The sequence below is a fragment of the Camponotus vicinus genome, unplaced genomic scaffold, assembly GCF_025532165.1.
Source record: "Camponotus vicinus isolate PSW18456_S1 unplaced genomic scaffold, iyCamVici1.0 SCAF_4, whole genome shotgun sequence".
Classification (NCBI taxonomy): Eukaryota; Metazoa; Arthropoda; class Insecta; order Hymenoptera; family Formicidae; genus Camponotus; species Camponotus vicinus.
In genome coordinates this window covers 3,595,450-3,622,366 of record NW_028141976.1, presented here as the reverse complement: position 1 = coordinate 3,622,366, position 26,917 = coordinate 3,595,450, and the positions used below count along the sequence as shown (strand labels likewise).

At 31.3% G+C, this 26,917-nt stretch overlaps 3 protein-coding genes across 9 annotated transcripts in view; all 3 read right to left on the bottom strand.

Annotated features, from left to right (window-relative positions):
* Nucleotides 1-4,577: 4,577 nt before the first annotated feature.
* On the bottom strand, nucleotides 4,578-17,108 carry LOC145971239 (uncharacterized). 5 transcript variants are annotated; one of them, XR_014438814.1, is made up of 18 exons: nucleotides 16,784-17,108; nucleotides 16,600-16,703; nucleotides 16,366-16,498; nucleotides 16,156-16,269; nucleotides 15,951-16,072; nucleotides 15,676-15,872; nucleotides 15,450-15,598; nucleotides 15,300-15,365; nucleotides 15,067-15,224; nucleotides 14,024-14,971; nucleotides 13,616-13,846; nucleotides 13,453-13,505; nucleotides 11,855-11,958; nucleotides 10,063-10,107; nucleotides 9,758-9,973; nucleotides 9,342-9,556; nucleotides 7,545-7,732; nucleotides 4,578-4,923 (listed from the first exon to the last, which is right to left on the bottom strand). XR_014438814.1 is itself a non-coding variant. In XM_083098705.1 (17 exons), the coding sequence occupies exons 2-17, from the start codon at nucleotides 16,639-16,641 to the stop codon at nucleotides 7,721-7,723; spliced, it is 2,805 nt and encodes a 934-aa protein (XP_082954831.1). In that variant the 5' UTR covers nucleotides 16,642-16,703; nucleotides 16,784-17,108; the 3' UTR covers nucleotides 6,676-7,720. The 5 variants fall into 5 exon arrangements, 4 of the variants coding, with proteins under 4 accessions (XP_082954831.1, XP_082954829.1, XP_082954830.1 ...); XM_083098705.1 differs by lacking the exon at nucleotides 4,578-4,923 and having other exon boundaries at nucleotides 6,676-7,732; XM_083098703.1 differs by lacking the exons at nucleotides 4,578-4,923; nucleotides 7,545-7,732 and having other exon boundaries at nucleotides 8,432-9,556.
* A 172-nt stretch (nucleotides 17,109-17,280) lies between these two features.
* LOC145971240 (BTB/POZ domain-containing protein 1) lies at nucleotides 17,281-21,296 on the bottom strand. Its single transcript, XM_083098707.1, has 6 exons — nucleotides 20,542-21,296; nucleotides 19,689-20,375; nucleotides 19,454-19,613; nucleotides 19,165-19,322; nucleotides 18,844-19,078; nucleotides 17,281-18,719 (listed from the first exon to the last, which is right to left on the bottom strand). The coding sequence occupies exons 1-6, from the start codon at nucleotides 20,820-20,822 to the stop codon at nucleotides 18,558-18,560; spliced, it is 1,683 nt and encodes a 560-aa protein (XP_082954833.1). The 5' UTR covers nucleotides 20,823-21,296; the 3' UTR covers nucleotides 17,281-18,557.
* Nucleotides 21,297-22,196: 900 nt separating this feature from the next.
* Nucleotides 22,197-26,917, bottom strand: part of LOC145971246 (uncharacterized) — a 67,940-nt gene continuing 63,219 nt past the window's right edge. For all 3 annotated transcript variants that reach the window (XM_083098719.1, XM_083098720.1, XM_083098721.1), the window contains 3 exons: nucleotides 25,617-25,732; nucleotides 24,559-24,880; nucleotides 22,197-24,326 (listed from right to left, as the gene is read on the bottom strand). In XM_083098719.1, the coding sequence (XP_082954845.1) occupies nucleotides 24,090-24,326; nucleotides 24,559-24,880; nucleotides 25,617-25,732 (675 nt within the window). In that variant the 3' untranslated portion in view covers nucleotides 22,197-24,089. The remainder of the gene's footprint in view (nucleotides 24,327-24,558; nucleotides 24,881-25,616; nucleotides 25,733-26,917) is intronic.

The window sequence follows — 26,917 nt, the reverse complement described above, 5'->3', positions numbered from 1 at the left end:
GAAACGTCTACGATGTACGTTAAAATAAACTTTAAGCTATTTATCTAGGAAACGTGAAAGTCAGAAATCAACGATATAAATAATCTGATGTCAAGAAATAAGGTCATACACAATTCAACATTATGAAATAATCATCTAAGCTAACAATTATTTTGTTTGTTGTATGCTGTATAGGAATATAGGAATATAGAATATAGGATTGTATGCTGTATAGGAATGATAAGAAAATTAATTTTTATAAACATCAATTTACATATAAAAAATATTATAAAACATATAGTTCGCATAAATAAATAAATATTTTCTTCATATATGAAGATTGCTCTATATTTTAAAATATAATATTACAATTTCCATTGCAACCACGTTTTAAAAGAAATGATTCGTAAAATATCCGTATAGAGATGTAAGACGAGGGCAAAGCTATTGGATAAACATTGCAGGAAAACAAGAATGGCGCCACAAAGTCGCACGTTTCTGGCGCCATGCTACGTATATATAGCAAACGCGGATAGCTTTTGTATTTTCGTGTCAACAGATTAAGGTACATAAAAAATTTAGTTGCACTCTAAATTATATAATGCAAATTTTGCAATTTAAGTTTGCTTTATTAAAAAATATATAAAAAAAATATATATACATTATATATATATATTTAAAAATACTTTTTATAGAGCAATTTAATTTACAAAACTTGCTTTATATGATTTAAAATATAGCTGAATTTCTTATGTACTTTTATTTATTAACATGAAAATATGAAAAAAAAATATATATATATATACACAGAAAAAAATAAGTGTCAAATCAAAACTTATATACTTAAACTAATACGTTCATTGTTTGGTATATACGCAATTTATAATCTTCTTAGAAGAATTTAATAATTTTAAATTTTAACAATATTATAGTCTTATTTTAATATTGTAATTGTCATCTTAAGAATATATAATTATTTAATTCTACTTTAAGAAAATGATAATCTTTGCTTTAAAAATGTTATTTTCTATCTAACATTGTTTCTTTTCCATTCAAGAAAATTAAATCTTAAATCATAATATATTTTTATTGATTGAACTATATAAAATTGCTTCATTCAAGTAAATAATTATTCAAGCAATTATATTTTTCTTTAATTAACGCAATATAATCTCATTTCAAGATTTCCATGTTAAAACTAAATATATTTTTAAAACAAGAATGTCCTTTTTTTCTGTGTATATATGTATATACATATAAAACATAGATTAATGACAATTAAATTAATTAAATAGATATAGTGGCATTTAAATGGAATGTATAAAAAGAACAAGATAAACGAACGTATTTAAACAACCTACTCTATGCATTTAAAAATAGTTCGAGCTGTCATTCGCCCATTCCTATCACTAGCAGTATGTCAGCGACCTCGTAATTTATTCATCCTTTCACCCTCTTTTCCTGATCTACCCTATGACGTCAGGGTGACCCTTAAAACCCATCCCGGCGTTCGCGACTACATTGCAACAGTCGGTCGACACGATCCAACTTTTTCCTGGCAAACAAACGACACGGAAGAGAATTTAATATGAACCGACAGTAGATCTCCGTTCGTTTCGCGAATACTATAAATTCGTAAAAGAAATCGGACATGTTTGCACTCGCGGAATAATACATTGTCTTCACTTTTGTATGTATCCAATGCTACTATGAAAATTTTTGTCCCAAATCAAAATTTTACTCCTATTTTCAATCTCTATTTTTTCACATTTATAAATTCCGGAGTATTTTAATAGATCTTATTTATATAAGAATTGTATGATATTAGATTCTTAATTTGTATCTCAACTAGACAATAACGAGTAGAGTTTCCCATTTAGAAATTTAAAAGAAAATTTTAGCAACAGTTTAGATTAAGTAATTTCAAAATAGAGTGATCTAATTGCTTAAAATGTCAAAGTAGATATTAGATTGAATATTGAAGTAAAAAATAAAAGAAAAATTTTGTGTAATGATATAACAATATTATAGATTATAAGACTGCGTTTTATTTGCTATTTTAATTGATGATATATATTACTTAATAATAAACAATATTTTATTATATTTGTGATAATATTGTTGTTATATATATTCTCTCTCTATATATATACATATAATATATATATATATATATATATATATATATATATATATATATATCAAAAATTAATCATACATGCATATATGAAAGAGTGCATGATTTAAAAATATCATAATTTTTTAAAAATGTACTAGCAATATATTTGGCCAAATATGTAAAAAATAAAACAACTGGATAAATAAACAAAATAAAAAGGCTCCCTGGGGGAGGAATATACACGTTGATACGTTTCACAAGCTCGTCAGTCAAGTTGTGCTCAAGTTTAAAAATGAAACAAAATCTCGTTCACGTTCAAATTTATTTTAATTAAGTTTTCAACATAAAAGAGAGCCGCCAATTTACGCTCTAATTATATTTACCGAATCAATTTTCCTCTCCACCCACGTGGCTTTGTGCCATGTTGGCTATATGCCGACAGTCGTCGTTACGATATTAAGCCAGATATGTACTGAGCATACCAATCAACGCTCGGTTCACTCATTCAGCGACATTAATTCATCTACAATTAGAGCAAAATGCAACGGCGTGACAACGACTACGTCAGTTTTAGTCTGCATTTATTGATAAAAGCGAAAAGTTAAACAATAAAACGTGATCAAACTGCATTGTATACATTAAATTGATAAAATATTTCGCTGCATTCTTACTCATGTCAAAATTTATAAAACTATTTAATAGTTTATGAACACACATAGTTATGATATATATCATTTCAATATATAATAATATTCTCATTCCTTTTCCAAAGTTATAATCTTTATAAGTTATAATTTATAATTATAATTATATCTTAGATTATTTTACAAGCTATTTAACATTTTTCATAATTATCCGATTATAATTTTTTCTGGTAATGTATTTCTTAATTACTTAATTACTATATTACTAAATTACTAATTTAATTACATAATTACCATATTACTAATGACTTGATTACTAACTTAGTTACTTAATTAATATATTGACAGTTTACTTGTAGTATTTAAGTATATAAACGATTCATAAAATCATGAAGTGATTACATGAAAGAATATAATGAAAATAATAATTTTATAAAAGAAATATTAGTTATAATGAAAATGAATTAAATAAATAAAGATTATGCTTTTTAAAGAATAATTATGTACATTAATAATATTATCGTGCTATTCTAAAAAGCACTTAAACATGTATCAAATATATTAGTACCAAACTTCGATATTACAAAAAAAGTAATATTTTAAAGTATTTTAAATTTATTTAAAAATTTTTAAAAAGAATTTTAAAATATTTTTTATTTTAAAAAGCAATTCTTATTCTATCTTCTTATTAAATAATGAAACAATTTAATTACACCCAACATTTAGCTTGAGAATTCAAAAGCATTGAAACATTAAAACTATTCTGCAGTTTCAATTGAATAGCTCTTCTCTTTGTACAAAAAGAAAAATAAAAGATAAAATTAAAAAAAGCAAGTCGTATGGATGAGTTTTCTCATCGAAACAGGACGACCACTTTGTTATCGCGCTCTTCACTTTTGCACAATTTATCCGTGAACACCTCGAAGCGAATTTTCCCCGACACGGTGCGCCACATCTCGACCGGAAATGGAAGGAATCGACGGGCTGCTACCTTGTAATTTCCGATAGAGCGACATGACCGAATTGAGAGAAAGAAGGATGGAGACACCGAGAACAAATTCGTGATTATTTCACCATTGGCATGACGATAGATCTTTCTGCTTTTGCTGCAATGACCGTGACGTCATTCTAGATAAAAACAATGTTCGCATATCGAAAACTTTTCTTTTCGCTCCACATATAGTCTACACATAGTTTACACGTAACATAATAACAACGATCTACACTGAAAAAAAATTCTGGGTATGAAAAAACCTATGGATTTAAAAATTAAATATTTCATAAAATGCATTTAGAAATGCATTTTATAAAATATTTAATTTTTATCATCAAGTATAATAATAATAACAAAATATTTATTAATAGTTATAAACATTTTCAAAAAATGTGAAACATTTTCAAAAAATTATAACTATAGAAATATTTTACGTTTAGTTGAATCCACTAAATGTTAAGATTAATTAAATTATTTTGTCTTAATCACCTATACGTTTAGTTGAAACTATTTCATCACAGCAGTGGATAACATTTATCACAAGTTTGGATTATTATAACCAATTGTAACCAATCTCCTTTTTTTCAGTGTAGGAAATATTGGCATTAACTTGCCAAAAATGTATCTTAACGGCATATAATTTCATAGTTTTTGTATTTAGTGTACAATGTAATGGACATACTTTTTCTTTTCATATAATTGCAATACATAATTTTATATAATTTTCCAATATTGGAGAATTATTGAGATTAGATAAAGTAAAATTAGTGTAAAACTCCTGAGTTTTTTTTTCATACAGTCATTTTAAATTAAATTATACATATATGACTCTACAAAAAATTACTTTTTCGTTTCTTTACTGATGACTTTATAATATTTTATAATGATAAATAGAATCTGGAAAACTTCGAAATTTCGGGGACATACTATTCTCCAATTATTATCAAGTTTTTGGTTGTCAGGGTTGGTGACACACCAATCGGTAATTGAATTTTCGCGCAAGCCTTTCATATAAGGATACATTTGGCTTATACTTCTACATATTCTGTGTCTGCTGCCGTGTCGTGCAGGACTAATTAGCTATTGTGTGACATCGCCTTTGATCCTCTAAATTAATAATAGCACTATCTCCACAGAAAATTCAATTCGGCGCCCGCTCTTGATATTTTTAGCGTATAATTTTTCCTCTAAAATATCCAAAAAACTTTTATGCATTTTATTTGCGTATTGTTCTACATTTGTGATCAGCGATTATTATTCGGAAAATAAAAATGTCAAATATTAATTAAAACAGCATGATAACAAACCTGTGACACACACAAAAAATTTTCAAAAAAAGATAATAAAAAATTGGAAAATTACAAATGTACATAAATAAATAATAATACTAATATATTTATAATTATTGAATATTATTTAATTTTATATTTATTTTCTCCCTCTCTCTCTTTCTCTCTCTCTCATTAATGTTATTAATCAATTCATTTATAATATTAACAAAATATATATTTTTTTAATTATGTACTTTTGTATTGTTTACATATATTTATTAATAACTTATAGTTTTTAATGTTAATAAAAGAATAATAAGAAAAGTAAATATTTGTTTTAATATGCCATTTGAGATACTATCAGATAATTATTCGCGTTTACATTGGAAAAAAATTATATATATGCAAATAAATTGTATCAATAAATGTATTGAATTTTTAGTATTTTTCATTTTCCTATCACGCGTGCGCACATATTGTCTTTCCAATTACTTTTATTATTACTTCGCGTTTTTATTTGATTTTATTATTGCCTGGCAATAATATAGTATCACTGTTATCTTTGATTGTTGCGTTTTATACGTCGTTCATGACAGGCGTTTCTGTAACACAAGACAAGAGTTGATGAGAAAGATAGAGTGGACACATGATAGCAATACCGGTGATATCAGCGAGAGGTGTAAACCGGAAACAATTCATCTCTAACGAGTTTTCTCGCCCTAGTGATTCTTTTAAAATTTCACGAGAAAATTCCTTTTAATGAAAATTTATTTTAATCTCTTTTTTTCTCCATTTCTCTCTCTCTCTATCTCTCTCTTTCTTTTTACACTGGACAGAAAAAAAGTTCTATGTATATTGGCCAATAGATATCTGAATATTTTTAAATAATTAAAATAATTAAAGACTAATATAAAAAAATGAATATGTTTCTCTTAAAGTATCTAGTAAATTCACAAAATATTTATTATAAAAAGACATTCTCTTATCTTTTCTCGAATGAAAAGAAAAATCACTAGGAATATTCAATATATTAAATTTGCTTTTTAAAAAAATATATAATTATATTAATTAAGTTCAAAACTACTTCTGAAATATATCGCCCACATCATCTTCAATAATATTTTTTACATCATAAATATTGTCTAAATGAACTTCATGGGATTAATATAAAAATCCTCATCTCAAAGTTGCACTTTCATTTTTTTAAATATCGGAATATCATAAGTGACGAACAGTGTCATATAAAATTCTAGAAGATAGCAGTGATAATAAATACAGAATAATCTTATGGCAACCTAGTAAAAATTTATGAGTATCTTTATCATCTACAGTAAAATTAGATAAACTTAAAATTAGATAAATTAAATAAACGCTACCTTTAAAATGTCTCATCGTCAGCTTAATGCCAAAATTTTCTAATCAAAAAATCGAAATAATTTGTTATTATTCTACCTATTAATACTGAAAATATCTATGTAAAAATTCTTTCAAAAAATAATACTATTAAAAAAAAGAATTTCGTAATTACTTTTAATTTAAAAAATTAATAATTTGATTTAGCAAATTCTAAATAAAATTATTTAGATTTAATATACAAAACAATACAATTGAAATATATTTTAAACTACAATGCATTAATTTAAAATTACATATGTATAAAAGTATCTATGTGTATAATCTAGAATATTATAAAATTATGTAATTGAAGAATTATTAACGCGACTATGTTATGATAAATACGTGCATGCAAATTTTGCTTGCTGACGGGATGGATCTCTCCCTTATCAAAAGATAAAAGCTTATGATAAGAACATTACTATTAGCATAAACACTGTAAGCTGTCGGAGGGAGACGCGTGCTTATCACGCATCGTTGGATCTCGTCGGTACAACGAACCGTAACGCATCCTATCGCATCTTGTACATTACGCGTGAAGATGGAAGTCTTAGGAAATGAGCGTCTAGTAATAGCATCAGATTTTATCTCGATAAAAACATCGTTTTTTAAACAATACAAGCCAAATAATGCAATGTAATATTATTTTAATTTTTCTAAAAATTATATTACATTTTTCAAATAAAGAAATGATTATTAAGGAAATCCTAGAGAAAATTCATCAAAAATTTTCTTTGAATTAAGAAAGCAAGTTATTTGAAATGTAAAAAAAATAAAAAAAATAAAAATAAAAAAAGAGCATAATACACTTACGAAATATTCCTCTAAAAAATTTCGTATGCTTCTTGGAAAGCCAATCAAAAATACAAATAATTAAAAAATCTCGAAAAAAAAGTTTTTTTAATTTTCGCAAAGTCAATTTCAAACTTTTTAAAATATTCTGAAATTTAGACAAGAAGTTTTTTCATGAGAACCGTCGTCACTTTTGCTGGTCTGGCAACCGAATTTTATATCATCTTAATATAAATGATAGCGCCGTACGCAAAATAAGATCGTTCATCATCAGTAAAGACTAACCCAACGACAGGAGAGGAAAGAGAAAGAAAATAGAGTGAGAAATAGAGGACAAAAAATGATCCAACCGTTGCTCCACCGTCCGCTCCTCTTCCCTATTTTTCATCGTCCGACCTCGACGATGCTCTCCCGACTGTTCTTTCATTTACGCCAGAGAAACAAGAGACTCCTTTTTTTTCCTCTCTCTTCTCTATTCTCTCATTTCACTATCTTTCTGTTCATTCTTGATCTTTATTTTCTTTCGTCAATTTCTCACCTATATATAAAACGGTGACCTTATTATTATTAGAAGATATTTGTTTAAATGTTTATAATTCACTTAATTATATGAAAATTTCAGCTTTACATCAATATCTTTCTTTCATATTTCCTTCATCATTTTTATTTATTACATGAATTGTTATTAAAAGTCTCTTGTAATGTCTCTGAAATTTAAGCAAAAGATAAAATATTGGAAAAGAAAAAAATACAAATCAATGCGGATATATAATTTAGACGTTAAAATTATATAAACAGATTTCTACTTTGACTTTGTGCATGTGTGTACACATATATGTATATATACATATAATACTGCATCGTTTCGCAGACATCACGAGAAATTCATTTTTATAAATCAATACAAAAATAAATTCTTAAATTTAGATTATAATATATCGCACATTTTTCACTCTTGATGATATTTTACATGTGCAAATATTTGTACGTAACTTATCAAATATGTGTCACACATTTGCTTTTATTTTATACTTTAATTATTTCACACTTCAACTATTTTGCAATTTTCACGATGTCTCTCTCTCAACCGATGTATCTTTAAAATAAATGAAATAATAGAGATAAATTATTTTTTAATTCCAATCTTTAAATAATTAGTCGTTCATTTAGCTGCTTTCTGCAATGAATATGTATGTTAAAAGAATCTAGGGCAGAAATTACTTTTGTTTATACTAGATAAATTTATAATTAATAGATTTAATGTTTCAATCTCAATTCGAAATACCACCGTTTGCGTGATACATTTTTTTATAAATCTTCTGAATTTCATGACAATTGTTTTATACATATTGGTTTTTTTGCATAAAAAATCGCATACACACAACCGTTATACATGTTGTATACTTATCTATAGAGGTAAATGGAGAAATGATATATATCGCTGAGAGGGAAGATATTAACGCGTGATTATTACTCGAATGTGAATACAAAACAAGTGGTTTTCGCGAACGCGCAATAAAAATTGACCGAAGTAATAATAACGCTGTTTGTTATTTCTTTTTCTCGCTAGATTTATACTATATCTACAAGTCACGCTTCGTGCATATTAAGACGAGCTGTGCAATTCATAAAAATAATAAAAGTAACTCTCTCTCTCACCAACATGGTATTATTTTCATTATACAATCTTGTATCGTCTTTCTCCCCCTCCCTTCCACCCTTCTCTCCTCTCTCATCTCTAAATATACATAACTCAAATTATGTATATAGGATTTTAATTGTATAAATAACTGTAACATTTACATATATTTTATGTTTCTCAATAACATCCTCCCTTGGAATAGATAGTTAAATTATAACAGCTAAGAGTAGAAGAATTATTATACAAATAGATTATTAAATTACAATAATTATCGTAAGAAACAATCGAAGTGCAAAAGTAATATGTTGCACTTCAAAATATTCACATTTACATCAGATCGTTGTAGCTTCATCGTCGCTCTATTATGACAACGTTATATTTGATAAGTCAAATCCAGTCATCGTCAAAGTATTAAAGCAAAAAACAAATAATTATAGTTTGATAACTTTTAATTCATCCATGGTGGACAGGATGTTGGCGGCTGATATGTCTGAGAGATTGGCACCTGGTAATGCTGTACCGCTTGAGGAGAATGTTGCGACCGTGGTTGTTGATGATGGGGTGGCGGTGGTGGTGGCGGATTGCAGATCGACTGCATCAATGGATGCGCATTGTAAGGAGGCGGCTTCGTCGTATAAGGTGGCATTTGATTGTATTCGACATTTAACGGTTGCTCTAATGCAGCGCTCTGAGTAGGAGAACGATTACCGTCAGCGGGACCTGAGGACAGCAGCACCACGTCCTTGAAGATTTTTAAATAGAATACGTCACTGTATATCGCGTGTCAATAATCAATTAATATTAGATTTTCGATACAGAGAAAAAAATTGATATAATCTTACAAAAACAGCGTTTAAAATTTAAAGCGTTACATGCAAATAGCTATATAATTCGAGCGATAATGAATCAAATTATTTTTACCTCTTGACCTAATCTGAGGTGGAGGCATGTTAATAGGAGGTAATCCAGGGCAGACTGCAGATGGGTCTCCTTCCCTTGGAATAGGAGGTGGTCTACCCCAAGGAACTCTTACATGATGATTTTGCCATGGCGCTTGCGGCGATGGTGGAGGTGGTAGAGGTGGACAGTTTCCGACAAGAATATTCCCAGATTCCGTCATTATATTCTGCTCATTTCCTGTTTGCAACATACATCATGCATACTGAAAATACTCTACAAACAAGAAATTTTTTACAACATGATGCGATATCATATGCTTGACATACCTGAAGATAGACCTGTGGGCTTTTGGTCCAAGTTCCGTTTCTCACCTAAACGATTAAAATGGATGATATGATGGGAAAGATACGATATATTCTTAAGTAACTACATATACAACATATATATATATATATATATATATATATATATATAAATGTTGCATAATATATGGTAAATTATGCGATGAAATATTGTAAAATAATAAAACTTGCTATTTCCAACACAATTAATCTTGATAATTTTAATATCTATTAATTGATTACAAACGTAAATCATAAAAGGAAATGTTTTCTAAATTTGGATGCAAATCTAATAGCAAAATAGTTGCTTAACAAGATCATATCCATATTATAAGACTGCTGCCGGTTTTCTCATCTTCTGCTTGAGAACACTGTAGCATTAAAAAGAAAAGTTTAGTTCTTTAACTCCCGAAAGTCTAATCTTATAATATTAAATAAGATATTAGCAGATTAGCACAATATTTCACGCCATTAACCATTGCCAAATTAGCATAGTGATTTGGCAATCGCTATTAGAGTCTGAAAGCAAGCAATGCAGTTTTTAAATTCTCATATATATTAGACTGCTTAATAAATATGATCAGATCCACTAAAAATTTGTAGCTATACAGTTATTTGCCATCTCTGTAAAGTAAATTTATTTATTAAAACTACATTTTTTAAATTTCTTTCACTTTTTTAGAATCACTCAGGCCACTGCAACAAGAACAACATTAAAAGTAATATTATATGATATGTATAAATTATGTAATAATTTTTCCTAAATATATATATTTCGCATATATTATATTATTTATATAAAAATAAATACATGTTTGTTCGAATGCAATATAGAACATCTCTATTCTTCCTGGAGGGATATAATCGGATGTAGACGCAATTATTATTGGATGTAGATGTTAACCTAAAGAATATAAAAGTCCAAGATTGAACTTAAAATAGTAATATCAAAAATATATATGTAACATATATTTCTCAACTGAATCCTAATAACAGTAAGCATGGTTAATACTGGATAAACAAACACTGGAATGGAAAATCACAGGTTACACTTGCACATCTGAAAATGCAGATTTATTAAAAAAGACATTATAAAAAAAGCATTAAAATCAATATAAGCACTTTCACGATTGTATAATATGTGTAGTGCTTTTTTGTCTGATCTAAAATAATAATAATAAATAAATTTGAAGATAATTATATATTCCAAAGCAATATTCTATGCGGTATCAGATTGTAATCCATATTATTTCCGGATGTCCGACCCTGCAGGTATCCTCAATAAATGCATAAAAAAGCAGTTTGCTAAGACGAAAGTTAAAAAATCAAAAAAGTATATATATATATATATATATATATATATATATATACACACACATAATATATATATGTATATACGTACGTATTATATTGCACTTAACACAAAATATTATTTACATTAATAATACACTATGATCTAAGAGTATTAAGAAAACAATGCTAGATATCTATCCAAAACATACTTTACTTCTAAAATAAATGATTATTTCCAAATTGCATCCACATAAGTGGCACATTGTGGTTATATGTATGATAAAAAATATCATTACCAACAACAAAGTTGTATTCAAGAAGAAATCCGGAATTTAATTAAGGCGGTTAAAAAATTGAATATTCCTCAAGAATACAATCTTCCTGCTGGTTTACATATTCTTTATTGTATTTTATATATTGCATTTTTCATGATTTCCAAGAGATATCCAGCATTTTTTCAAGCTAAATACTCTTAGTTACAGACCTGGATGTGGAGGTGGCATTAGCATCTTGTTTCGATCTCCATGTGGCTGACCCGCAGGTATGGGTGATGGACCATGTAAGACTTGTTGTTGTCGATCACCTTCTCTGCTTAAACAATGCAGGTGTGAATTATTAATTCCAAATTAATAATTGTACAGAAACATTTCAAGCATTTAAGACAAAAATCACCTGATGCACACCCTCGGATATTTCTGAAATGTGGAAAATACCTGGTTTTACCAGATCACAGTTAATCATGTCAAAACTTGCGTTAGAATGTTCTTAGAAACATAATTGTAATGTCACAAGACATTACAACATACATTTTGATAATCTGTCAATTATTTTAGCTGCTGTGTTTTTTTCTGCAAAATAGCAACTATTGTTGCATTCCATCTCTTTTGGCTTACTACTTACACTAAGAGAACATACAATAATTAGTGATTCTGGCAAAAGCTGTATTTAGTGATTCCAATGTTACAGAATGATGGATAACATGAGGAAAATGCAAGAGTATTATTATCTCTGCATTATATTTTTGCAAAGATAATAAAGTTTTATCTAAAGAAAAAGTCTATACAATTATTCAATCCGAAAATAAAAAGAAATAATTTGAAAGAACAAGATATATCCATAATTTATAAAGTTGCAGAACGTTTATGAATAAAGGAAAATATTTCACAAACTTTCACATCAGCTCAAACTATTTTCTCAAGAGCTTCGCGAGTATAATTTATCAAGGGATATATCTGGATCTTACCAAATCAATGAATTTTGTCTATAGTTATTATCTATATTATAAAATTTTACGGAAAAATATTGTATATATATCTGTCTACAGATATATATCTCAGTCAAAATATAAAAAAATATCTATTACCAAAATCTTATAAACTTGATTATATTTTTCTTTTCTGCACTTTTAATATTATTGCAATACCTTATTAGATAATGCAAGAAGCAGGTTTCTGTAAGAATATGGTACATAATTTATACAGTATATGACATATAGCTTACATTTTCTTCATGTCTAATTCTATAATTTATAAATATTTACTATAAATGAAGCATAAGCAGTCTGAAGCGATTATTTCTTTATCAATTTTGTCTATTGATCAATTAGATAATATCAATTATATAAGATGAATTTTCTTCACATTTTCTTTTCATAAAATTTTAATCCTCGATTAAACTTATTGCATGTTTATACTAATATTCTATACTAAATTTCTATTCTATACATTTTCAATTTTTTTTTCATAGTATTGATTTAAAATTATTTCACTCTTGGTAAATCTGCTTTATTAAACATACAAGTTTTTTTTCTCTACCAAGAGATACTCAACTATATAAAATTATTGCTAAAGTTACACATTAAATTATATACTCCTTGTATTATATACAGGTAGACTACATGATTTACATGTATACAAGGAGTATATAATGTAACTTTATAACTTAATGTTATATTAATTTATACATTGTAATATCTCACATTCTTTTTTTCTTCTCTCTTTCTCTCTCTCTTTCTCTCTCCCTTTCTCTCTCTCTCTTTTTCTTTCTATATAAATAGAAGTAATTATATTTTCTTCGACTTACCCTGTGCCATGACGTTGTGCAGGTAGCGGAGCGCATTGGTATGATGGTGGTTCCTGAAATATATATTCAAGAGAAATCATTATATAAATAATAATAATTATTTTGTCATATAATCACGTATTTCAATTTGATATGAATATATATGTGACACGCGATACTTTACCTGACTTCCTTCAACATCTGAAAACCTTCTTTTGACTCCATGCGATTTTTGTTGTTCTGGCGAATCGGGCTTCTGCTCGAATTGCTGATGTGGCGGTTGCATCGTATAATGTACTTGCGCCGGTATATGACCATTCTGATATTGTATGTGCTGAGGATGATATTGTATTTGAGCTTGAACTTGCGGTGGAGGTACGTTATGAAGAGGTATGTTCTGCGGCGGCATTTGCATCTATAAATATTGAAAAATACATATCATATATGTTATGTATCCTTTTCACACATGAATCCTTTACAAGTCTGAAACTGATCAACTTTACTCTTTATAAATTACTTACTACTACTATGTTTAGTATTAGAACACTAATCATGGCAATGAACGGTTAAAGATACAAAACGAATGTCTAACCTGCAACTGTCCTTGTGGTTGCGGTATTTGTTGCGGTTGTTGAGTTTGATAGAGCCAAGGAGCGTTCTGCGGTGGAGGCGGTTGCGTCGGCGGCGGTACACTGGTAAGAATATTCATGGAATTCGGCATCTGGCTGATTGATGGCGGCGGTACTATTTGCGGAGGTGGTACCGGTTGTGGCAACGGTCCCTGCTCCACTGGACCCTCTTGTTGATGCTGAATCTCCCCGGCGGGAGGAAGAGGCGGTTGCGAATGATGTTGGGGCGACTGAGCATTAGGAACTAGAAAAGTTTGCGCGGACGGCGGAGGAGGTACTTGTAAATGAAACGGTGGCGCGTGACCTTCGAATTGTGGAGGTATTATATGTTGGGCGACAGCTTGAGACTGCTCGTGATTCTGTTGTAGCTGAGGCGGGACGATATGCTCGCCAGGTTGCAAAACAAACTGAGTTTGTGCCTGTGACACGGGCGCCTGTACTTGTTGATATTGTATCTGATAGGTTTGCGGTACAGGAGGTGGTGGTTGATTCGGCGGAAAGTTCGGCGGCGGAAAGTGAAGATGCAGCAACGGCGGTGGTGGTTGCTGTGTTATATTGAGCGGCGCTGCGGGAGGAGGCTGTTGCAAGTTAACATTAACAGTTTCGATAATTCCCTGGGATGGCGTAGCGGGCCTTTGCATGTTCGGTTGCGTGTAAACGTATGATACTGCCCCGCTCATCGATGCGTTACTGCTTGTTATGAAGCTTTGCTGTGCAGAACTTTGTGGTGGCGGTTGACTCATGACGTACATTTGAGTCATAGGCTGTGGCGAGGACTGTGATCCTTGAATTCCCTGGATTTGTAACGATTGGCCAGGATGTATCTGATATTGAACTTGACTTACTGTCGATGGAGGACCGATTAACTGTACTTGTCCAACAGGTGGTGGTGGCATAAAAGTCTGTATTTCCTTCAATCAGAATATTCATTTATGTTGCAGGAATTATTTTCGAGTAATTTTATGTAATAATAAAATGTCTATAATTCGAGTTTAATCACACATACCTGAGCTTGTGAAGGTGGAACTAATGGTCCAGTATGAGATGGTATATGAACTCCTGGAGGAGGAACTGATACGCTAGGCCCCGGAGTACCAGCTACAGTAGCCGTAAGAATTGTTGCAGGCAACGTTACAACATTACTTTGTGGATGTTGTATAATATCTGCCAAATAAGATTCATTTAAAAAATATATATTTCTCATAAAGATATTAATAGTGTATGATTCATATATTTTACCTTGGTGCTGTATTGCAACCACATTTGGTTGGCCTAAGGTACCAATGTTCATAGTTTGAAATTGGGCTATATAAACAGAAAAAATATTATATTAATTTCTATGGATACAATTATTATAATTTTGAAAATGGAAGGCAATAAAATATATACTTTGCGGTATTTGTGATTGTTCTATAACTTGCTGAGGTTGTACTGGTGGTGGCTGTTGTTGAATATAGGTCTGCAATTCAGATTGTATTGTCTGTATTAAGTTAATAGCCAATTGTTTTGCATTTTGCAATGCTTCCGGTTTTGGATGCCTAAACAAGAATAATATATTATCAACAGGTTACCTTTATTTAATTAATAAATTGCTTAAAATTTCAGGAATACTTGCTCTATATACAAGTGAAGAGGTTCTGGAGATTCTGCTCCCAAAACTGGATCAATAAATTGGGATCCTCTACCTCTTAAAGTTACATTTGCTCCAGTTTCACCTCTGATATAAACTAAATTTGCATCACCAGCACCTAATATTCGTCCACGTAAATCAAAACCTTGTGGTGCATTCTCGATACCAACACAAATCTTTTCCTAATAATTTATAGATGTCAATTAATATTGCTATATAAAAAAATTATAAATAAAATATGAAATACAGATATTATTTACCACAGTTGTAATTCCGGAATGTAAACTCATAAGAGGTGGTGGAGCATTTGTAAATCTGCTTGGTCTATTTAAAGAACTTTGATGTTCTGTCTTAATAATTTCATTAATCTTTTGTATCGCCACTGTTAAATAAAATATTTAATATAATGATATATTTCTATTTTCAATAAATTTAAAGAAAAAGAATTATATACACAATACATACAATCAACATTATGTCTGGTATGTCCCTGTATATATAGGTACAATGGTCTTTCATTTGGACAGCGTAACTTTTCTTGTTCTGTCATAAAACGCCCACGCGTTGATACAGTTGCTCCTAAATTAACATGATATAGAAAATCAATAGATTAGATTATTTAGATTAAAGGATATATAACAAAAATTTATATATGTCAATATAATCAAAATATACCTGAATACGAATTAATTTCATCCTGTGTGTAACCCTTGGTAAGCAAAGTTCTAGCACTAGGCGGTGTTTCATTAATCTCAAATTCCCATGTATATGTCTCTCCATTTTTAAACGCTGCATTTGATGCTGCTATCTAATTGCAAAAATTACCACACATATTAATTATGAGAAAAATACAATTATGAGAAGATACAATTATACACATGTACATGCGCACACAATATATACATGTACCTTGTTGTTAGAATCAGAACCTTTTATTTTTCCCTTAGCCATAGAGATAAAATGTATACTACTGAAGTGCAATATAACAATTTTTACGACCCCATCTTCATAAGCTGTAAATTTAAATCAGAAGTAAACCATATGGAATAATGATGCCAGAAAAAGGTACATGTAACAATTTTCTTCAACATACGTGCCACAAAGTTTCATCAAACATCATAGCTCAGAAATCACTGAAGCATCAGGTTATGCTTCAATATAAAGATTGACGCACAATCTCACATGCGCTCTTTTTATAAAACAGCTTTTTACTTTTAAGTGTCGAAGTTGCATTAAAATTTACAGGATAGTCGCATTTTTTATCACCTATCGATGATTAAATATTTTTTTTACAAAATAACAAAACAGATTACTCGATTTTGCAAACCACTCGATCGTAACTAATCTACCATTGAACATTACAAATTGACATACATACTATCACTCGACACTGCAACTGCAACCGACACTGCAATTGTTGCGATGATGCGCACTGCGCACGACGACATTAAGCTTACACGCCATGACGACGATAAAATGTACTAGGATGAAATCAACCGTAGGTAAAATCTCGTATCTATTAAATATTGGATTTTTTTTTAAATATTATTTTCGTGAACGAGATGAAATAAATAATGCGTATCTCACTCATTTCGAATAATATAAACATTTTATAAAATACAATATATAATTCTATAATAAGAATGAAATACATTAGGATGATATTGATGGTATATGAAAAAATGTTTTGTGTGTGGAATAAATCTATTTAATTATTTAACATTTTACATGTATATTATCTAAATTTATAATTAAATATAATCACAAATAAGATTATATATATGCGCTATTTCATTTCGAAAAACAGTATCAAGTTGACACACTTATAAAGTATGCTTATCTCTAAAAATGCTAAGGATAACAATATGTTATCTCGTTAGCTAGCACCATTCATTATTAACAAAAGTTGAAATAAATCCAAATATATTTTCTTGAATCATGAAAGAAATACAATTTTATTAAAATTAAAATAACTTATCGAATAAATAACAATATTATACTTTGTCAGAGAATTGTAGAGTGGTTTAAAGTGGTGTTTTATATTACTTTTGTTCGACTACTTTTCATAGTTAGTTGTAACAATCAAATTCTCTCAGATTCTACATTTGTATTTGTGACTACCAAAATACTAATTTTTACTAAAAAATACTCCACATACTTTAGGCTTTATTGCATTAATTACTTTTGCATTGAAGTGCTATACACATTTAACTCGTTAGAATTTCAAATTATTGTTATATATATTCCAAACGAGAAATATTTAGGCGAGAGTATGCACAATGATCAATCTCCCACTTGTACTTAATCATGATTTTTTAAACAGTTATACAATATACACTGTTATACTATATTTTTGGTTTCTGTAGATCTCAATTAAAATAATAAAAAAATAATTTCCAATTCTAAACATTGATCTTGTTTTTATAATTAATTAATGTCATTTTTATAGTTAACATATCATCTCTACAGCTGATACATTGAAATAACTTTAACATTTAATTTTCGAAAAACATATAATATGATGTGTACATGATATATGCATATAATATCATATGTACATGATATTTGCTAAAAAATCAAATGCATAATTTTATTATTAATATATTGCAAATATCATCATAAAACTTGCATTTTTTTAAATGTTGTATTTATTAATCAGTAAAATCAAGAGGTAAACCTATTAAATTATGGAAAATCTTGGGTTAACTCCTTTGGCATGCCAGTATGTGGCTCACTTAAATCAAAGTACTTTAAATAATCACAAGATATATAATTGACAAAACCCGGCATATATATCGAATATAATTTATCTCTGATAGCCAATCAAGCAAACATGAGGAATGTCATTATTACATATGCAAAAGATATTACGTGTAAAAGATAAGCTCGGGTATTTGACCTTCATCAGTGGATGTACCATTGTTATCTCCCAATTCGCTACTAAATTCGAATTTTACTTTCGTATTTCCTGAATCACAATCCACCAATACTGTTCTTAATCCTTTTGTGCCATAATATGAGCATGGCCCCTGAAATAAATAAATAAATAAATAAATAAATAAATATATATATATATATATATATATATATATATATTGTATTTTATAAAATTATATAAATAGTAATAAATAAATCAGAAAGTGATATAAAAACCTTGAAGGTTGCTGATGCTGTATAAATCGTATTTGGTAAGATTTCCGCTAACTCTTTAAACATTAGACGGTATGTATACTTTGATCCATCACAGCTAAAACTTGTTGCATTTGTGGCTATCACTTTTCCCGATGCAGTATGGATTAATTCCACTGATACTTCATATATCGCTGGTTCTTGTGTGCTACCATAAACTCCGTAACCAATAAGAAAAATACGTCTGTCCACACTAAATCTGCAAAAATTAAAATATTTCATATATATTTCCGGCATTGCGTAAGCATTGTAAACTGTGCTATAATAGAATTTAAACGTAATTACCGGATACGATCACTAGTTCCAAAATATCCCCATCTACTTTTGGTATGCTGAAATCTGCACACAGTCTGTTCCTTGCCTGTCATACAACATCGTGGCATTGTTTGAAATCCCACTGAAGGTTTGGGATTCAATATAAAATATGAAAATAAAGATAAGACCTATAAGATATTTATTTATTAAATATCATGTACACATAATATAGCTTTCCTAAAATTTATAAACTCTTTCAAAAATGTAATGAGAAAATTTATTAAAAAGATATATATTTAAGAAGTATTGTAATACTAGCCTCTGAATAATTTAATAAGCCAGATTGTGCCGGACCTGCTGTAAATTCTTCTTTTGACATAAGTGGAAAACGAACCAAAGACAGAGCGTTACCTAGGACGAGGCGTTGATTTTCCGGAGTAACTGGTAATTGCTGTCTTACACATTCAGCCTCTGACCACCTATATAAAAATTTAAACAATATAGAAAATAAAAAAAAACATTCTACAATATAACATATTCTACAATGTATATACCTTAGAACAGCCTGAAATAGCTTAGATTCTCTAACATGAAGTGTATCTCTTTCCAAGACTATCATCAATGTATCAATATCAATGTCTGTGAATCCATCTGCATTGAGGGCCTGAGTTGTGAATCTGTCAATTGTATCCAAACATACCGAGGCTAACTGCGGTTCATCAAACAGACGAGCTTGCGTTAGTAGCAAGAAAGCATTATCACTGGTCAAATTATTTTTTAAAAAATCAACGCAATGCTTTTCTAAAGCAGATACTGCATATTTCTTAGCGGTATACAATGTTGTCATCACAGTTTCAGGATCTATCTGTATCTCATCAGTATATAGAAAAAGGAGCACTGCTAAAAATGCAGCAGGCTCTACATCAGGTACTTCTATTTCTGAAGAAGCTGTAGCAAGCGTTCCATTAAACATTGCGTCAAATACAGCGCTTCCAGAAGACAGGACTAGTTTGTGAGCTGGTATACGTTGTTGTTGCGCTCCTCTTCCCACCAGAAAAGTCACATCTGACAGTATTTCATTATTAAAGAGAAATACAATCCTTTCGCGCATCGTTGCCTTTGTACCTTGCCAATTGTACGTAACTGCAGATTGATTTTGCGTAGAAGAGTTTTCTAAAGTGATAGTATTCTGCGGTCGCCCTTCCAAATACGATGTATTCGCTGCATTAATAGGTGGTCGGCTGAAAAATTTAAGATAAGAACAACAGTTAGAATGTCAAACGATGAATATCATCCATTTCATCAAAGATCACACAATATTTGAAACATTTTTTTTATACAAACAATAATCAGCTGTCTTACTCTAAGTAAGCCTGACGTTTGACATTGCGAAACTGTGTTATTTACTTATCGCCGTTCGAGTACGAGGCCTCGCTTCGCGCCACGGACGAGCTCGTCGTCGGCTGGTCCTCGTCGCCGACGAAGTTGAGCGCTCGCCGCGCCCGGGAGAGGGTGATGTTCCGCAGCGGTTCCCGCAAAACGGATCCGCTGGCCCCGGTGGCCGTCGAACTGCCAGCCGTAGCGTTCTCCGTCACGTCGCCTTCGTCCTCGCCGTGCGTTGCCAACCGCAGACCTTGCAGTCTCGACGCGACGTTCGGCACGTCGTTCAGGGTGGTCTCCGTAGACATGGTGTTCCCACACGAGACGTAGTACTTGCCCAGGTACTGCCCCGTCTCATTTAATCGCGTCGCAATCGGCGGCCCCTGCGCGTTTGGCGAGCGCGAGTCTTATCCTCCGTCTTATCTCGCGGTCGCGATCCTCCTTGGACGACGAGCGGATCCTCGCTGTCAGCTGTCAGCGTGAAAACACCGAGAAACTACAAGACGCACTACAACGACATCTCACCGAATTCCTATCCTTGTCCTCGCCGCAATCCGTTTGCTCCCAAGACCACGCGCGAAGGGATTGGAAGGGATAAATCGTCGTGTCGTCGGCACGAGCGGCATCGACGACGAAATGTACCCGCGAAATCTGCATGCGCCGCCAAATATGTAATTAGCCGCGTCAATTATATCTTTCATAATTCACGCTTTTATCTGGGGATCATTTCTAATATTTACTAAATTATATTCAACTTGGACATTTTTATTTTGCACTTTTCGTATTTATTTCTTTTTCGTTTCGAAAAAAAATTACGCTCGCATTTCATATTACAAAAGTGCAGAAAGTGCAGTACCGGTGAACGGATTGACGTTGGTTGCGAGTAATCGATCGTCTCGAGACTTCGAGAATCGTAACATCGCGTTCGAATTGCCGCCATTCCCGAAACGCGCCGCAAATCGCAAGTCGTATCTCGAGTCGCGCTCCGTATTTTTCGGGATGTATTTGTATCTAAAAGTGAATCTCGCGCGCGATAAATTATTTAAAGTATCTTACAAAGTGCTCTGTTGTAACGTACACGTTGTGCACAACTATTAATATCGCGATTTCGGTATCTCCCATCGGATTCTACGAGCCTGGTATACATCATTAGGATCACCGCCATGTTTCTCGTCGAAGTGCATCGAAATTTTCCAAGTATGTGTGAATTATATATTGTTTTCTAATTGCTGCAGGAATATACTTTCCGTATATAATTCCTTATTTCGACTATTTCTAATATCTATTGAAATGTAACCTCAAACTTTACTTTTCTTTCTATTATATTATGTCTGAGAGAGAGAGAGAGAGAGAGAGAGGGAGAGAGAAGAAGAGAGGGAGAGAGAGAGAGAGAGAATTTACTCTACTTTGATATTTTAATATTATTTCGTAAATTCACACATATTCAATGAATTACTGCATTCTCTTTATTAATTATTAGCTATTTTTAACAAAATAATATATGTTTTTATATGTAAATTATAAAATGTTTCGAATTTTTTATGTCTATCTTAAATAATTATCGCATTTAATTCACGTCATATTGATGCTCAGATAGCACAGAGAATTTAAAAAGAATTCACTTTTATGTCACAAGATCTGAAACTGAACTTAGATCTTGTGACATAAAAGTGAATTCTTTTTAAATTCTCTGTGCTATCTGAGTGGTTACTTTGAGAATTATGATAATGCAGTTAATTTTACAAAAATTCGCCAAACAATTCACTTTTCTCTCTCTCTCCTCCTTCCTTTCTCCCTCTCTCTTAAGATACTGTGATTTGATAATACTATTAGAATAAAATAAAAAGCAAGTTGAAATAGTAACAAAAAAGATTTTGCAAAACAGGAAATTTTACCTATGAGATTACGGATCTTTTTAGTAAAAAAAAATTTATTAAAAATTTATTTTTTTCTTCTTATTCAATTGTTTTAATTAAAAGAAATCATATATCATAGGAAGGAAGATATATGATTGATTAAATCAAATTTTATAACAAGTGTATTAATAATGTTTATGTACAATGTTTACAATACACGGTGATACAGAAAACACGTCCGTATGTTTACAATGTTACGTATGATACAACAAATATTATCAATTCAAAGTCATTCAAACTATTATGTATGGCAGTTACGATGAGAAATATGTGTCGAAAATATTATAGTTAAAAAAACATTATTATAAAACGTACATAAACATTGTGATATAAAATATACAGTAAATTGCTTATTTTTCATAAAAATATATACATTAAAGATTTCTCAGAAAATTAATGTATTAATATAGGATTATTTTTTGCCAGTACATATAAATTAAAAATATAGATCTCTGCAAATATACATTGCGCATCACAATAATGCATAGAGTGATCAAAACTATCAATATGCGGTGCAAGAAATTTACACGAGCAAAATAAGGGAAATATTTTATCCATTTCTTTTATGTATCCAATTGAATCAATTTTTTTAATTTATATGCATTATATCGATGTGCAATGAAAATCTGCAGAGGAAAAAACTTAATAGTTTTATAAGTATTTCTCCGCATCTCTTACAATAATCAGATTTATCAATAATTGTCATGGCTAAATTTTGGCACATGTTACTCTCATTCTAATCAGCTCTTTTTATATATCTTATAAATGTGTGTATGTATGTATATGTGTACTTTGCACCATGTTAATTAAATAATATTTTAGTAGACTATGATTCACATTATTTTGACGCAAACTGCATTACAGATCTATACATAAACATAGCGAGTTAGAGATACTAATCAAAATACTATATGTTCTATTATAACTATTAATACTATATATTAAATTATCGAGTATGAATTACCAAGTACATACAAAATTGTAATATACAGGGAAATAAGAATATAGAATGAAAACTGGCCGCTCGTAAAATGAAAATTAAATTTAATAAACTAAAGTAATTAAATTAAGTGAAGCGCATCGAAACATACCCTTATAATATTAAAAATTAATGAAACTATCTTGACATTATCTTGAAATATTGCATTTGAATCGTCACATCAACTATTATATTCGTTGTGTCTCTACATTCAACAATGATCTCTACAATGATCAATTTATATTGCTATAATATCGCTTTAATATTGGCAAGTGATTTGACACGAAAATAGTACTTATGTTTAATTCGCGAAAATTTTTCTATCAAAAGAATTATGATAATAAATATAGGAAGAAATATTTAAAATACGAGAGAGGTTCTCGTAAACGAAGCACCAAGGAGTAGAAATCTATTAATTGATGGCAAACGCGTCATTTACAAAACGACGCGTTTTACGCGACAATGTCTAATAAATTAATTATGTACTTAATTGTCATCAGAAAATCGATGATACAATTGTTGGTAACGTTTTCATTGCGTCCTGTTATCTGACCAACATTGATACTCTTCATGCATATATCCTTGTCTTCTATGTCTCGCATTCGTTCACGTATATCCTCCCGAGTCAGTAACACAATTACACGTATAATGTATTGTCATTAAGACGCGAATCGATACTTTCACGTCTCAAAGTCCAATTCTTGGTCCCTTTGTTGACGATGTTTGCTCTTCGCTCTCCTCGCCTTGGTCGCCGCGTTTTTCTTCTTTCTCGGCTTCGGCATGATCTCGCAGCTGCAGCCGCTTCGCACCCTGATATAATCCAACGTGTACCTGGATCCGCTCACGCTGTTGCCGGCAAACGCTGGAAAATGATGGTATTGCTTACGATGATGCCTTCTGTGCTCCTCCATTTCAATCTGCAATAGGAGAAATACATTAATTACACGATATCTCCTAATTCCACTCAATTATACACATTAAAATTTCTCTTAACGATCATTTATCGTTATATACATCGTTTCAAGTAGATCGACTTTGTAATCGTAAAAATATTAAAATATCCCATCTTTTTATATAACAAAAAATCTATTATTCTCTTAATGATGAAATTATGATAGAGAGGTTGCACGATTCGCGAATATATCATACCTTCCCTCCAGAATTCGCGACAAGAGCGTACGTATACGAGAACTGTTGCACGCATCTGGACTGGTTACTGAACTTCCGGTCGATGAACCTGCATGGCTTATCGAGAACGTCTGGTCTGCAAGAATGCTCGAAGAACCTCTGAACGTTCTCGCCGTCCCGATAGAGCTCGACGTACATATCTTGTCGAGTTCGACCGCCGATCGGTTCCACCATTTCTAGTATCACAGGACAACAGTTGACGGGGTGACCGTCCTCGCCTCCTTCCTGTCGCAGAGTCATCTGCATCTCTCGATATGTCATCCGCTTTGTCGGTTCCAGTAGCCTGCAATGGCAGATGTTTCTCCTGTTTAATCGATTTTTATTTTGAATCAATTCTTTTGTAATCAAGCGTCTCTTTTCACTCTATTAATTTTCTTCGGAATTGCAGGCAAAAGGCATATGTTCTTTGCGGAATTTTTCTCGAGTCAAATTTTAATCGTTGCCGAAGAACACGTACGATCATCATGTTAACAAGCGAGTTAATGGAAAATATATGTAAAAATAAAATAAAAAATAAAATTATGCTTCGTGTTACGCCATGCTGAGTCCTGTTGAATTTAAATCGGATTTAGCTCGCCAACGGAGGAAACGATATTCTTGCCATATTGACCGCGCCCGTATCTAAATTACGCGGTAGAATGTTGTAGCGATTCAAAAAAGTTTCGCAAGACATGATATTTTACTTCGTTTCGTATATATTATTAGCACATTTTACATTTTACGTACAGCAATGATAATAATTAAGATAGCATACTGAAAACGATTAAATAAAAATCAAATGAGAGGTTCATCGCATTTTTACGCGTTTCGCACACAATCAATCATTATTCGCAAATAATATCGAACAAGAGAACCACGATTATAAAAAAAATATTATCAAAAAAAGGTAACATATCTTACTTGAAAATTGTAAAAGTCGACAAAGATTAATCTTGATTTCTGCTCAGGATATTATCGGACAAAGCAAATTTAATAATGACAATTATTTCCTCGTTTTATCGAAAAATCTTTATACTTACTTGTTAGGGAAATGTCCTCTGAAAGGCTGTTCCCTGGGCCTTCGAGAGGAGGAGGCTAAAGTCAGATTGTTGGCGGCAGTAAGCCGCGGGCACAGAACTGCGGTCAGCCAAACCACCTGCAACGAGAATCATGAGAACGCATAAATTATTCGTTCACATGTTTGACATTTGATGAATCTCTGTGATTTTACAAATTAAAATATAAATACATTAATAATTAATAATGTAAAGAATAATAACAATACAAGAAAACTTTCATCATCTATCTATGATTGATTATAGGAAAATCTTTCGTGTATTTCCATCAAGTTTGACGACAAAACCGAGTAAATATATTTCCATTACAATAGCTACATCTTAATGCCGCAAAAGATTATTTGACGCGAACGAGTCTGTCACGCCTGTCGCTCACCGGCAGAGACGCATGATTTCGCAATAAGTATTTTGCCAGTATTGTCAGTTGAAAAAATTGCCTTGATAATAATGTCGGCGAAGGCTCGCGCGTGAGAAAATACCGGACGGGGCTGGTGCGCGAGAACGAAACACGGCGCGCAAATGAAACACGGCGTTAGTCACGCATCTCGCCCGAATCCGCGGCACACGTGAACGGCACGGCTTACGTGGAGGTGAAAACATTAATTCGGCTTATAATTTTTATGCAAAACAGGCCTCACGGCGCCGCCGCCGTCGTCGCCGTCGTCGTCGTCGTCGTCGCCGTTCGCTGCTCGTTAATACTTAAGCGTGCCTCTTTCTCGCGCGATACAGCACACTTTCGATTTAATTGCGCCGTATAACTCGTCATCGCAGGAAACACGCGGAACCGGCTTGCTTCATTCACCGGGCTAAATTTCTTTTTTTTTTCTTTATTTTAAAACACGAGAAGATTCTCTCTCTCAAGATTCGCGTAAAGTGTAATATTTACAGCTGTAAAAAAGACGAGAAGGAGGAGCGGTATCGATAAATAACTACAGAAGTGTAAATATTTCGCAAATGGATTCTTTCCACAGCTAATTTTGAACGAAAAATATCGTATCGACACAGATTTCTGTTCATAATTTATAGCAATATATATAAAATGCGTTATCAAGTATCCCCCCGATAATTTCCCCAGTTTTCTCTCACGTTAGGAATACTATCAAACGATAGAACGAAAGCTTGTCGGCGAGGTTTATATAAACGAGACAACGCGATATAAAGCCGACATCGCCGACGTTTAATTAAGCCATCGTTTCTCCGGGTGAACAGTTAACTAAGCAGCGGCGCCTCCCATACGAAGAACTCGTATTGAACAGAACTGCGCG

Excerpts from the sequence above, each read along its gene's own strand:
- LOC145971239 (XM_083098703.1), bottom strand. The coding sequence starts at position 16,641 with ATGGCTAAGGGAAAAATAAAAGGTTCTGATTCTAACAACAAG. Across the intron at positions 15,225-15,299 it reads GGTTGCAATACAGCACCAAG|ATATTATACAACATCCACAA; the intron begins GTAAAATATATG and ends CTTATTTGGCAG. Across the intron at positions 10,108-11,854 it reads AATGCCACCTCCACATCCAG|GTGAGAAACGGAACTTGGAC; the intron begins GTCTGTAACTAA and ends TTAATCGTTTAG.
- LOC145971240 (XM_083098707.1), bottom strand. The coding sequence starts at position 20,822 with ATGTCTACGGAGACCACCCTGAACGACGTGCCGAACGTCGCGTCGAGA. Across the intron at positions 20,376-20,541 it reads TCGTACTCGAACGGCGATAA|CCGACCACCTATTAATGCAG; the intron begins GTAAATAACACA and ends TAAATTTTTCAG. Across the intron at positions 19,614-19,688 it reads CTATTTCAGGCTGTTCTAAG|GTGGTCAGAGGCTGAATGTG; the intron begins GTATATACATTG and ends ATTTTTATATAG.